This window comes from Garra rufa, chromosome 1 (genome assembly GCF_049309525.1).
Source record: "Garra rufa chromosome 1, GarRuf1.0, whole genome shotgun sequence".
Classification (NCBI taxonomy): Eukaryota; Metazoa; Chordata; class Actinopteri; order Cypriniformes; family Cyprinidae; genus Garra; species Garra rufa.
The window spans coordinates 38,444,364-38,457,070 of record NC_133361.1 but is presented as its reverse complement, the minus strand read 5'-3'; the positions used below and the strand labels follow the sequence as shown (position 1 = coordinate 38,457,070).

Here is a 12,707-nt window from a genome sequence, read left to right as displayed (position 1 = left end):
TGAATTGTTTTCACAAAATGTTGTTCTCTGCAGCAAAATGTCTTGCAGGTCAAGGGGGTTGAATAATTTTGATCGCAACTGTATATATATATATATATATATATATATATATATATATATATATATATATATATATTTAGGCAAAATAAGAAAAATGTACACATCCTCAATCCATTCAAAAGTTTACACCCCTGGCTCTTAATTCATTGCGTTTCCTTCTGAAGCATCAGTTAGCATTTTTTATAAATTCAACTATTATTTTTCTCTTGTGGACTATATGTAAACGTCTTTTATATGAAATGCCGTATTCAGGTCAGTACTAAATAAATAGCATGCATTTTGTATGTTCCCTCTTATTTAGGTAAAATAATTAACATTTTGCAGATTCTGCAAGGTGTATGTAAACTTTTGACCTCAACTGTAGGTCATTTGCCTCATAAAATGTCTCACCTGGAACTCCTCAGATGACTCCTCCTCAGGACTCTCATGTTTTGAGCCAAAAGCAATTGGATTCAATGGCTGCTTTCGAGGAGCACCAGAAATGTCCTTTCTGTCAAGCGGCTTTAAGTGAGATGCAAGTACTATATCCCTGAAATCATAAAATCATAATATATTAAATTATTACAAGAGACACCCGTGTTATTTTAGTATCACTGTGATACACAACAATTGTTATGAAATAATGCTTTTTTTATGTTTTTATGATCATTTTATCTATTTTTAGAAAAAAACTTTTTTTGAATGTCCATATAGTTTTATTTTATTTTTTTTAAATGAATGATTACGCTATTTCAGTTTCAGTTATTTGAATATTAAGTTAAACTAAAAGGAAATTATAACTTTGGTCATTTATTTTAGTTAACGTTTGGAGAACTAAAGTTTTACAGCTAGTAAATGTAAATTATACAGAACAATAAATGAAAAACGTACCTGAATTCTTCATAGCTGGCGACATTTTGGTTTAAAGCACGAAATTTGGCATCGTTTTCCCTCTGATACTTCCTGTCCGCTTCCAGCGCCGCTTGCAGCTCTTTTTCAAGAGAACTGAAATTTATTATATCAGATTTCTCCATACCTGCTGTTGCTGTTAAGTGAAAAGTCACTCACTTTACTTTTATGAGGAGAACTGATAATGTTATTTACCTCAAAAGACAGAAGTTCACCAACTGAATACGAGTAACGTTACAGCTAACTTCCTAGCTCACGAGTCCATAACAAACTGGTTTCCATAACAACCACGCATAGCACTTACGCTTTGGAGCCAGCAGGAAAGGGAAAGTGTGCTCTGTAACAGTTAGATGAGCGAATCTTATTTGAAACGGGTTATTTATATATTTTGTAGGATATACTGTGTAACATTACCAAAACAAAAAATGTACAATTTAAGATTATTTTAACGATTAAATCACCATCATAGGCGTGCAGATCTGATTGCATTAAATTTTCAAAAACAGTTGACCTAATGAATATTGTATTTACCGTTTTTTTTGTGCAAAATCAATTGTATGACTTTTATATAAGCTTATTAATTTTTGAAAAATCTCAGATTCTTAAATGCATACAGGCCATTCTACACAATTGGTCATAGATTAAATAAAGTAGTTGAAAAAAAGTTCCTCAAAGTTTGTATGTATGCAAATTGTATAACATTTAAGGTACATCCATTTCTAGCAACTGTGCAGTTAATTCTCATATTGTATTTGTCAATTTTAGAATTTCTGAAATTTTCTTTTAAGAAAAAAGTTCCCATGTTTCGGTGGTGACTGCACATTTTCAGTAACAACTACACGACTTTTAACCCACATACTAAATTTGCATAACTGTACAAAAATTTTATTTTCCCTAAATAAAGGATTATGTGGTTCTTTTTGTCGCTAACGAAACACCACCAAATGTTTCGGTCGTGACAATTTTAGATACTTTTGAACCCGGCTAAAAAATGCTAATCAGCACATGGTTAGCTAGCACAGTTCTGAATAGTCATACACATAAACTATAATAGAATAACTGCCAGTGTTTAATTGTAGAAAAATTGTGTTCGGTAGTCACAATTCGCACAGATTTTTCACCTTTGAACACATTTACCTCAAAATGATGGGGCCTATCTACTCATTGTGTAGCTATGAGAGAAAGATACAAATATTTCTTACATGTAGGTGTGTAGTTAAAATCAGTCTCAGCCAATGGAGTAAACCATACACTGTTTCAGCAGTGACATAAAAATGCAGGACACATTTTAAACAAAGTTTCATAATTTACAAAGAAATTTAGGGGTTAGGGTCCCCTCCAAAATGAAAGCAGCCACTAAATAACGGTTTTATATAAATTAAGTTTACTGATATTTTTAATCTTGTGGGTTTCATTAGAAAATAAAAGGATGTTAGAAAACATCTAAGATTTGAATCCTTGAATGCTTTTTAAATGTGTTTTTTTTTTTGGTTGTGGGACAGTAGTTTGCACCAATTGTAGAATGGCCCATACAAATTTTTAACCAGGAAGTCTATTGAAGCCTATGAAATGTGAACACATTCAAAACACTGCAATTTTAACTTTACCGTGTCAACACAAAATTCCCTGGAATCAACAGACAGTGACGCATGTAAACTGAGGATTTTATTGAAAATGACAAGCCACATTTGCACTACCAGCATTGGATCCTGGGGCAGAGGTCTGCGCATTCCTTAGCTACAGTTCCTGTGATAGCTGAGCCTACAAAAGAGAACAAAAACAATTTAGCACTCCACCTGAACAAATTCTAGAACATAAAGTTAAAACTCAGTAAGAGAAGTAAAATGTTCCATCACGGATTGAGATTCAACAGCACATGGCGTCTGCCATCTCACCCAACAGCAATGGGATTTACTATTCCTTCATTGACGACTCACCCAGCCACTGAGCAGACAAAGCAAGTGCTTTAAGAAGGGTACCAAAACAAGGTCTTATATTCATAACTCACCTTTCATTTCTCCTGTTATTCACCATGACCCCAGCATTGTCTTCAAAGTATAGAAGCACACCGTCTTTTTTGCTGATACGACTTCCGCTGTCGTATCACCACCGCAGGATGCACTAAAAGAGGGAAATTGTATAAGCATATATATACACACTTATGTTATTGGCATTCATAAAGCTCAGGTTCTAGATGACAGGAAAAAAAAGAAAAAGAAAAAAAAAAGAATTCAGTCTCTGCAAACACTCACCCATTTTCCTGAGCTCTGGCTTGCCTTTCTTTACTGAGAAGGATGTTAGCAAACATCTAAGATTTGAACACTTGAATGCTTTTTAAATGTGTTTTTTGGTTTGTTTGACAGTAGTTTTCACCAATTCTGTAGAATGACCTATACTAAGTTTTTAACCAGGAAGTCTATTAAGCTTTCATATACTCATGTCAAATGTCAGTAGCTACTCAAGACAATATTTATCACGCAAATGTATTTACCACATGTACTGAAGTCAAAGAATCAAGCTTTTAATATGCTAACAGAGTAATTGAATTTTGCATTAAATGGCATATGAAATGTGAACACATTCAAAATGTTGCAATTTTAACTTTAGTGTCACGACAATATTCCCTGCAATCAACAGACTGTGACGCATGTAAACTTTGAGGATTTTATTGAAAACGACAAGCCACATTTGCACTCAGGCAATGCTACCAGCATTGGAAGCAATCCTGGGCCAGAGGTCTGCGCATTCCTTGGCTACGGGTCCTGTGATAGCTGAGCCTACAAACAGAACAAAAACAACTTAGCACCACACCTGGGCAAATTCTTAAACATTAAGTTAAAACGGCAGTTCTCAATACGAGAAGTAAAATGTTCCATCACGGATTGAGATTCAACAGCACATGGCGTCTGCCATCTCACCCAACAGCAATGGGATTTACTATTCCTTCATTGACGACTCACCCAGCCACTGAGCAGACAAAGCAAGTGCTTTAAGAAGGGTACCAAAACAAGGTCTTATATTCATAACTCACCTTTCATTTCTCCTTTGTTATTCACTATGACCCCAGCATTGTCTTCAAAGTATAGAAACACGCCGTCTTTTCGCCGATACGACTTCCGCTGTCGTATCACCACCGCAGGATGCACTAGATTAAAAGTGGAAAATCGTATAAGCATATATACTTATATTTTATTTGCATTCTTATCCAGCATAAAGCTCAAGTTCCAGAGGCAAAGTCTCTGCAAACACTCACCCTTTTTCCTGAGTTCTGGCTTGCCTTTCTTCACTGTGGCCATAACCATGTCACCCACACCAGCGGCGGGGAGCCTGTTCAGACGACCCTTGATGCCTTTGACGGATATGATGTACAGGTTCTTGGCACCTAAGTGAGAGGAAAGCAACAGATATGTGGAGTTCAATAACTTTGCAACTCATTAGTATATTCTAAAATAATTTCTATGCTTAAAGTTAAGTCTGCTAACCCTCAGCTGGGTCATCAAAAACAAGCTAACATTTGTTCCATCACCGATTGAGATTCAACAGCACATGGCGACTGCCATCTCACCCAAAAGCAATGGGATTTACTATTCCTTCATTGACGACTCACCCAGCCATTGAGCAGACAAAGCAAGTGCTTTAATGAAGGATGACAAGCTGAAAAACAGGCAAACCTCATACCTGTGTTGTCAGCGCAGTTGATGACCGCTCCCACTGGGAGACCCAGTGAAATACGGAACTTGGCTCCCGATGACCCACCACGTCCTAAACAGAAGAAAAAACGCATTAGAAGTTTACAAAGGTAGGGTACAACAACCAAAAGATGCCAGTCACATGTGACCCTGGACCACAAAACCAGTCATAAGTCAATTTTTTAAATTGAGATTTGTTATGATAGAACAATATTTGGTCGAGATACTACTATTTGAAAATCTGTATCTGAGGGTGCAAAAAAAAAAAAAAAATCAAAATATTAAGAACATCACCTTTAAAGTTTTTCAAATGAAGTTCTAAACAATACAAAATGTATAAAATATCTTCATGGAACATGATCTCTACTTAATATCCTAATGATTTTTGGCATAAAAAGAAAAACTGATAATTTTTGACCCATACACTGTATTGTTTGCTATTGCTACAAACATGCCCATGCTACTTATGACTGGTTTTGTGGTCCAGGGTCACATATGCTGTTTGCTCAGCTAGCCAGTTAAGTGACTAAATTAATTTATAACTGATTGACAAAAAATGTAGTGACTTTAAATACAAACTACAAATGAGAGTCATAGAGACAACTGTCCACAGACTTAAGCAAACAACCATTTTGCCAATAACACTGCAAAACCTCAAGTCATTTACATCAGAATGATTTAATCTCATCACGACGGAAAGATTTGGAAAGATTCCTTACAGTAACAGTAGCATCAGTCACTATTTAGATTCCCTGCCATCAAAAAGACCATAAGAAAGTGAATGATGGCTGAGGTTGTCATTCTGCATAAAAGCCAATGTTTTCCATAAAGAAAAAGTATTAAAGGTTTGAAACAACGCGTTCATTTTAGGGTGGACTGTTCCTCCAAATCTGCAAATGTCTAACTGGTATGGACTCGGTTGCGAGTTACAGTAGCTTACTGACATTTGCTAAATTACCTGACTGGTACAGTTACTACAGACGAGGACAATAATACTTTAGAAGATCAACAGTTTTAGCTCTGTACTAACGTTACCTGTAAATCTCAAATACATTCATTTTTTAGCAAGTTAACTCACCACCATCCCAGCCGAGTGTCTACCTGCTTGGTTGCATGTTGTCGGTCCGCTCCTCGCACATTTAAGTTAGTTCTTTTAAAAGCCAAATTGCTTGTTTTACATTACAGTTATCGTCAAACCACTTCAAGCCTTGCTTTCGCACAACAAAGTTTGTGTATGAAGTGTTTAAGCATCATACTACTGGCTCCACGAGACTGAGTCCGCGCAATTAGCAAACATGGCTTCCCCTGCTAGCGGCAAATGTACTTAACTATTTTTATCTAAGATATACTTGACATCTAATGTCAATATATCGAAAATATAAGCTCCCTATAATAACTTTAACTCATTTGTTCCTTTATTGGGCTCCAGTGCATGTCATTTTAAGGATGATTGTGGATTTTCAATGTGTTTCTTACCTCTCTTAGACATTGTCGCCGAAAGGGAAAGAGGAAGAACGAGAAAGGAATGATGGGATATAATCGTGCGCGTACCACAGCTCTCACAGCATCCGGCGCGCACTTCAACGCCATCATCTGTATACCGCCACCTAGTGAGGCGAAGGTATGCCTTGCTAATACATTTTCGTTCCACGTGGTGAATTTTAGCCACTGATAGTAGAATAATAGATCTGAAGAAATGAAGAAAATTGCAAATATACAGTGAGGTGTAAGTCGGACACATTGACTCATTAGACTTGAATGTGGCTCACATCAGCGCGACACAGACCAAATTAATATAACCTGTGAAGAGAATGAGTATTAAATTACAAAATACTGAAATAAATAACCTCCAGTGTATATTAGCTAGGCTATATGAAATATTTGGGATTTAAATGAATGCTTCGGAATCTTGACTCACAGTTGTGGATAACTACACTACCAGTCAAAAGTTTTTGAACAGTAAGATTTTTAATGTTTTTTTTTTTTTTTCAGAAGTCTCTTCTGCTTTATTTGATCCAATAAAGCAGTAATATTGTGACATATTTTATATTATTTAAAATAACTGTTTTCTATTTGGCTATATTTTTAAAATGTAATTTGTTCCAGTGATCAAAGCTACATTTTCAGCATCAGTAGGTACTCCAGATCAAATGATCCTTCAGAAATCATTCTAATATGCTGATTTTCTGTTTAAATTTTTTTTTTTAATTATTATTATCAATATACAGTTCAGTACATTTTTTTTCTGGATTCTTTGATGAATAGAAAGATGCAATTTCATTATTATGAGATGTTAAGTCATTATAACAAGATTTTAAGTCATTATCATAAGAATTTTTTTTCGTTATTATGAGATGGAAAGTCATTATTTCGAGAATGTTTCTCATTATTATTACAAGAAAGTTTCTCATTATTACGAGATTTATTTTTTCTGAATATTATTACTTTTTAACTAATTATTACAATAATGTTTCTCAATATAATGAGATACTAAGTCATAATTATGAGAAAGTTTCTCATTATTATGATTTACAAAATCATATTTTTTCTCTACTGTGGTGGGAACGGGCTTCTATAGTCCTTCTGAACTTTCTATTCATCAAAGAAACTTGAAAAAAAACTCAGCTGTTTTTGACACAACAACAACAACAATAATAATAATAATAATAACAAATGTTTTTTGAGCAAATCTGAATATTAGAATGATTTCTGAAGGATCATGTGACTGGAGTAATGATGCTAAAAAATCAGCTTTGAAATCACAGGAATAAATTACATTTTAAAATATATTCAAATAGAAAAGAGTTATTTTAAATAGAAAAATTATTTCAAAATGTTGCTGTTTTTGCTGTACTTTAGATCAAATAAATGCAGGCTAGGTAAGCAGAAGAGACTTCTTTAAAAAAACATTCATATCTTACTGTCCAAAAACATTAGACTGGCGGTGTATATTATCACAATTTAAATACAATAAATTGTTCATATGTTTGTAATTCATAAAGGCTATTATATTTAGGCTACATGTGTGTTGTAGAAAATGTCTATTAAAATTGTTAACAGCAAAACATCAAATATGCAGTGATTCAGATGTTTAAATGAGACAAGGAGATAATATTCAAACCTGAGATGATTTTAATACTTTAAGTATATGTTTCCATTTGACCAGCCCTTTGAAAATTTGTGTTTCTTATTGCATGCTCCACTTCCTATCTAAACAAGCAAATATGTTAATCGTCTTTATGCAGAACAACATTTTACTGGTTATATCGAATACAATATGTCATTTTGTAAATTTATCTGTTGGATTGAACATTTTACTTGTCAGTAATTTAGTAATTTAAACATCAAACAATATTTAAGATTTCCAAAGTATGAAATGTGCCCATTAACACAACATGCCACAATCATGAGATGAAAAAATGGGAAATCATTTTTCTATTCTTTTTTTTTTATCTAGAATCTTCTATAATTTAAATATAATGCTTAATGTAATAAATATATGATATATTTATATGCACATATATAATATTATATTAAATATAACTGCATCTTAGTAAGAAGTAGACAACATGATATACAGTAATATACACACATTTACACTACCATTAAGAAGTTTGGGGTCAGTAAGATTTTTTAGCCTCTTATGCTCACCAAGGCTGCATTTATTTGACCACAAATACAGAATTATTGTGAAATAGTATTGCAATTTAAAATAACGGCTTTCTATTTTAACATAATTTAAAATGTTTTTTTTTTTTTTTTAACATTGTCACTTTTAATCAATTGAATGTTACTTTGCTGCATGAAAGTATTTATTTTAAATCTTACCGACCCCTAATTTCTGAACAACATGTGTACCGTGTATAATAATGGAACATTTTATTAGTGCATGTTGCTTCTCAGTGGGCTGCCGATTTGGGTCAGGATGGGATGGGTGGTGAGGTTGGCTAAAGAGGTCAGCATTGGCAGTTATCCCAGCACAGGTTGTGTTTACCCTGGGCACAGACACCTGCATGGTGCTCTGCATCCCCTCCTGCCTGTCAGGAGAGCTCGAGCCAGGCACACTTCCCTTCACGGGATGGCATCGAGCCTTGGCAAGAACACTCTCTCTTTCTCTTTCTCTTTCTCTGTCTCCGTCTCCATCTCCTGTTCCTCCATCTGTTTAGATGTATTGTCGGAGTCAGTGGCTTCATTGTCTGCTCGTTGGCGCTCCTCACAGGTAGCGTGAAGGTGCGTCTGCCACGTTCCATCCCGGTAGGTGCAAAAACACACCGTCCGCTCATCAATCTCAACACGCTCTCCAGCTGAGATCACGCGATTTCCGGCAAAGCAGTTTGGCCCTATAATAAAAAGAGACATGAAGAGCATGTGTTTGGTTAGAATTATAGCTTCTCTTACAGTGAGGAAAAATTGTCAGATCCCCTGCTGATTTTGTATGTTTGCCCACTGACAAAGAAATTATCAGATTATAATAATACTAGGTTTATTTGAACAGTGAGAGACAGAATAACAACAATAAAAAAAATCCAGATAAATGCATTTCAAAAAAGTTATAAATTGATTTGCATTTTAATGAGTGAAATAAGTATTCGACCCCTTCGCAAAACATGACTTAGTACTTGGTGGCAACACCCTTGTTGGCAATCACAGAGGTCAGATGTTTCTTGTAGTTGGCCACTAGGTTTGCACACATCTCAGGGGTGTTTTTGTCCCACTCCTCTTTGCAGATCCTCTCCAAGTCATCAAGGTTTCTTGGCAACTCCAACCTTCAGCTCCCTCCACAGATTTTCTATGGGACTAAGGTCTGAAGACTGGCTAGGCCACTCCAGGACCTTAATGTGCTTCTTCTTGAGCCACTCCTTTGTTGCCTTGGTCATGTGTTTTGGGTCATTGCCCTGTTCCCTTATCAGAAAAACACCCCCAAAGCATAATGTTTTCACCTCCATATTTAATGGTGGGGATGGAGTTCTTGGGATCAAAGGCAGCCTTCCTCCTCTTCCAAACATGGCGAGTTGAGTTGATGCCAAAGAGCTCGATTTTGGTCTCATCTGGCCACAACACTTTCACCCAGTTCTCCTCTGAATCATTCAGAATCAAACTTCAGACGGGCCTGTACATGTGCTTACTTGAGCAGGGGGACCTTGTGGGTGCTGCAGGATTTCAGTACTTCACAGCCTAGTGTGTTAAAAATTGTTTTCTTGGTGACTATGATCCCAGCTGCCTTGAGACATTGACAAGATCCTCCTGTGTAGTTCTGGGCTGATTCCCCACCATCCTCATGATCATTGAAACTCTACGAGGTGAGATCTTGCATGGAGCCCCAGACCGAGGGAGAGTGACAGTTATTTTGTGTTTCTTCCATTTGCGAATAATCACACCAACTGTTGTCACCTTCTCACCAAGCTGCTTGGTGATGGTCTTGTAGCCCATTCCAGCCTTGTGTAGGTCTACAATCTTGTCCCTCTTAAAGGGAGTGCTCCTAATCTCAACTCATTTAAAAGACACCTGGGAGCCAGATCTTGCTGATTGATAGGGGATCAAATACTTATTTCGCTCATTAAAATTCAAAGCAATGTACAACTTTTTTGAAATGTTTGTTGTTATTCTGTCACTGTTAAAATAAACCTACGTTATATATTTTCTTTGTCAGTGGGTAAACATACAAAATCAGCAAGGGATCATATTTTCCCCCTCACTATAGGAATAGTTTACCCAAAAATGAAAATTCTGTGTTCATTTACTCACCCTAATGTCATTGCAAAACTTGCTATGTTCTGTGAAACCCAAAATAAAACTGTTAAAAGTTAAATTAATTTTTCGAAATACTTTTTCCTGTGTTCTGCAGAATAAACAAAGTCTTGCAGGTTAATAGGAACAACATGAGGGACAGAATTTAAATATTTGGGTGAACTATCCCTTTAACCACTATTGTCTATTGAATGAGTGATCTCAAATAGACATTGCCAGGCATAAACACCCAAATGCATTACATTTACAATGTCTTTTATATATGCAATATCCTTTGTTTTGAAATCTGTACACATTACTTAATAGATTCTATAAAAACATTACATACTCAAACTATCACACACAATCTGTCCCCTTCAAGCCTTCTGCTGTCAAGGATGGCCCAATGCCCCATAGTGCCTGTGCCATCCCAGCACGCCGTGAACTAGTTCCTATTTATAGACGGCATGGTAGTAAGCAATCCATCGAACATTTCCATTGCATCATTATTTTTCCATGACATCACCATGAACTATGCAGTGATCAAGAAAAAAATCAATCAAAACAAGAGGTGACAACCTTACATGCCTCTCAAAACAGTCTTGAAAGATGCATGTGATGCAGATGCAGGTGTTTGTTTAAACATTACTTTACAGTGTTAATAACGTTGAATGGGACATACATGCATGTCGAGGTGTTGCATGTGTAAAAACTCTCACCACTTTTGCACACAGGACAACAATGGTTGGGTTCGTATTCAGGATTCACACAATGTAAGGCAGGGCAGCCAGATACGGTGCAGTAAACTTCTCTGTTGACTTCACACCGGCAACGCTCACAGGGTGACAACTGTTTGAAACAGGAACAAAGAAATTAAAATTCACTGACATATTGATTGACAGGACAGGGAAAACATCCATACTGTCAGATAACGGAAACAGGCGATTGCACTCAAACTTAGATTAATGACTCTGAATGGATTAACCTAAAATCATTCCTTTATACATAAACATTTTTTCCAGTGATGTACACTCTCAGGAATAAAAAAGATACAAAACTTTTACTGGGGCAGTATCCTTTCAAAAGGTATGCACAAATTTAGTGGTAAATAAGATAAAAGCCTGTTTTCTTCCAAACTTTTTATCCCACAAACAATAGTTTATTGACTATAGAGTTAAACAAAACACAGATATTAGATCATTATCATGCAAACTTTTTATTTCCTGAAAACTGAGCAGTGTTGTGATAAAACAAAATAAAAAAAATGCAAGGGGTCACCATTACATAATATATTTTCTGCATTGTTGCAATAAACCTAAGAATATTAGTGACAATCAAATCACAACGAAACATTACAATAATTAAAATACCCTGCTGAAAATAAACAATAGAAACCATCACAGAAATTCTAATGCTTTCCACTATAAATGCAATTACAAATATTACAAACCATCAACTTTTAACAATTAAAACCAATGAAAATGGTTTTCTGTAGAGTGTTTTGGGACATATTCCATTAGAATTTAGCAAGCCACCAATAGAAGGCGACCAACTACCAGTAGAAAACCCACAGGGTCTATTAGTTTCCGTTAAAACTAATACAATTCCCAGTATAACCCGTAATGATGTCCATTGTTTTCTTACAGGGTGTCCATGCAGACCAATATAGTATTTTATACTCTAAGAACTTTCGGTGACTCACCCTAAATTCCTCCAGCATTCTGTAAGTTTTGCCCCCGTATACACAAACTTTACTGACGGCTTCGCACACGGGACAGCAGGACTTGTATTTGATGCGCGTACATCGCGGGTGTATCCGCGGGCACTTCGGTCTGACACACACCGGTCCATCCTCTGTGCAGGTGCAGGGACACGCTGTGGAGCTCGGGTAATAAACCTCTCCGATGCTATAAACAAAACCTTGATCGTCGATACAGAACTTGCCACGATAATCACCGAATTCGTACTCCAGCTCGGATTTGGACGAATACTCTGAGGCGCTTTCGAGAACAAAGCACTGGAGTGCAAACGAGATGCAAAGGACGAGAGATCGCATCCTTACTGGCAGTATGTTGTGGTCTGGATTGTCATCATACGGGTTTGGCAGTGCATAAACATATGCCCAATGACATACACAAGAGAAAATGACCCTCCTCTGAATGTCACTATCAGTAACCGTACAAACAAGCTTTCTGGCAACTGTGTTTTGATGTTAAGGACGACTTTAATAAGAAAAGTGTTTCTTTACATTTACTTTTTATATTAGGAATAGCACGTGCTTGTGTTACACTTTTAGAACAATTCTAATCTTTTTAAAATATTAAAATGTTTTTAAACCTATTT

The 12,707-nt window shown here is 36.0% G+C and overlaps 2 protein-coding genes across 2 annotated transcripts; both read right to left on the bottom strand.

Moving 5' to 3' along the window:
- Positions 1-3,598: 3,598 nt before the first annotated feature.
- On the bottom strand, positions 3,599-6,184 carry rpl23 (ribosomal protein L23). The gene is made up of 5 exons (XM_073835441.1): positions 6,114-6,184; positions 4,627-4,710; positions 4,202-4,330; positions 3,980-4,093; positions 3,599-3,725 (listed from the first exon to the last, which is right to left on the bottom strand). The coding sequence occupies exons 1-5, from the start codon at positions 6,124-6,126 to the stop codon at positions 3,643-3,645; spliced, it is 423 nt and encodes a 140-aa protein (XP_073691542.1). The 5' UTR covers positions 6,127-6,184; the 3' UTR covers positions 3,599-3,642.
- A 1,580-nt stretch (positions 6,185-7,764) lies between these two features.
- On the bottom strand, positions 7,765-12,484 carry LOC141328883 (von Willebrand factor C domain-containing protein 2-like). Its single transcript, XM_073835429.1, has 3 exons — positions 12,067-12,484; positions 11,084-11,213; positions 7,765-8,977 (listed from the first exon to the last, which is right to left on the bottom strand). The coding sequence occupies exons 1-3, from the start codon at positions 12,418-12,420 to the stop codon at positions 8,709-8,711; spliced, it is 753 nt and encodes a 250-aa protein (XP_073691530.1). The 5' UTR covers positions 12,421-12,484; the 3' UTR covers positions 7,765-8,708.
- Positions 12,485-12,707: the final 223 nt, after the last annotated feature.

Bases quoted from the DNA above. Each gene is read 5' to 3' on its own strand.
- LOC141328883 (XM_073835429.1), bottom strand. From the start codon at position 12,420: ATGCGATCTCTCGTCCTTTGCATCTCGTTTGCACTCCAGTGCTTTGTT. The intron at 11,214-12,066 runs GTGAGTCACCGA...TGTTTCAAACAG, and splicing joins GAATGCTGGAGGAATTTAGG to TTGTCACCCTGTGAGCGTTG. The intron at 8,978-11,083 runs GTGAGAGTTTTT...TTTTTATTATAG, and splicing joins TTGTCCTGTGTGCAAAAGTG to GGCCAAACTGCTTTGCCGGA.
- rpl23 (XM_073835441.1), bottom strand. The intron at 4,331-4,626 runs GTATGAGGTTTG...CCTCTCACTTAG, and splicing joins CAACTGCGCTGACAACACAG to GTGCCAAGAACCTGTACATC. The intron at 4,094-4,201 runs GTGAGTGTTTGC...CTTTTAATCTAG, and splicing joins GCCAGAACTCAGGAAAAAGG to TGCATCCTGCGGTGGTGATA.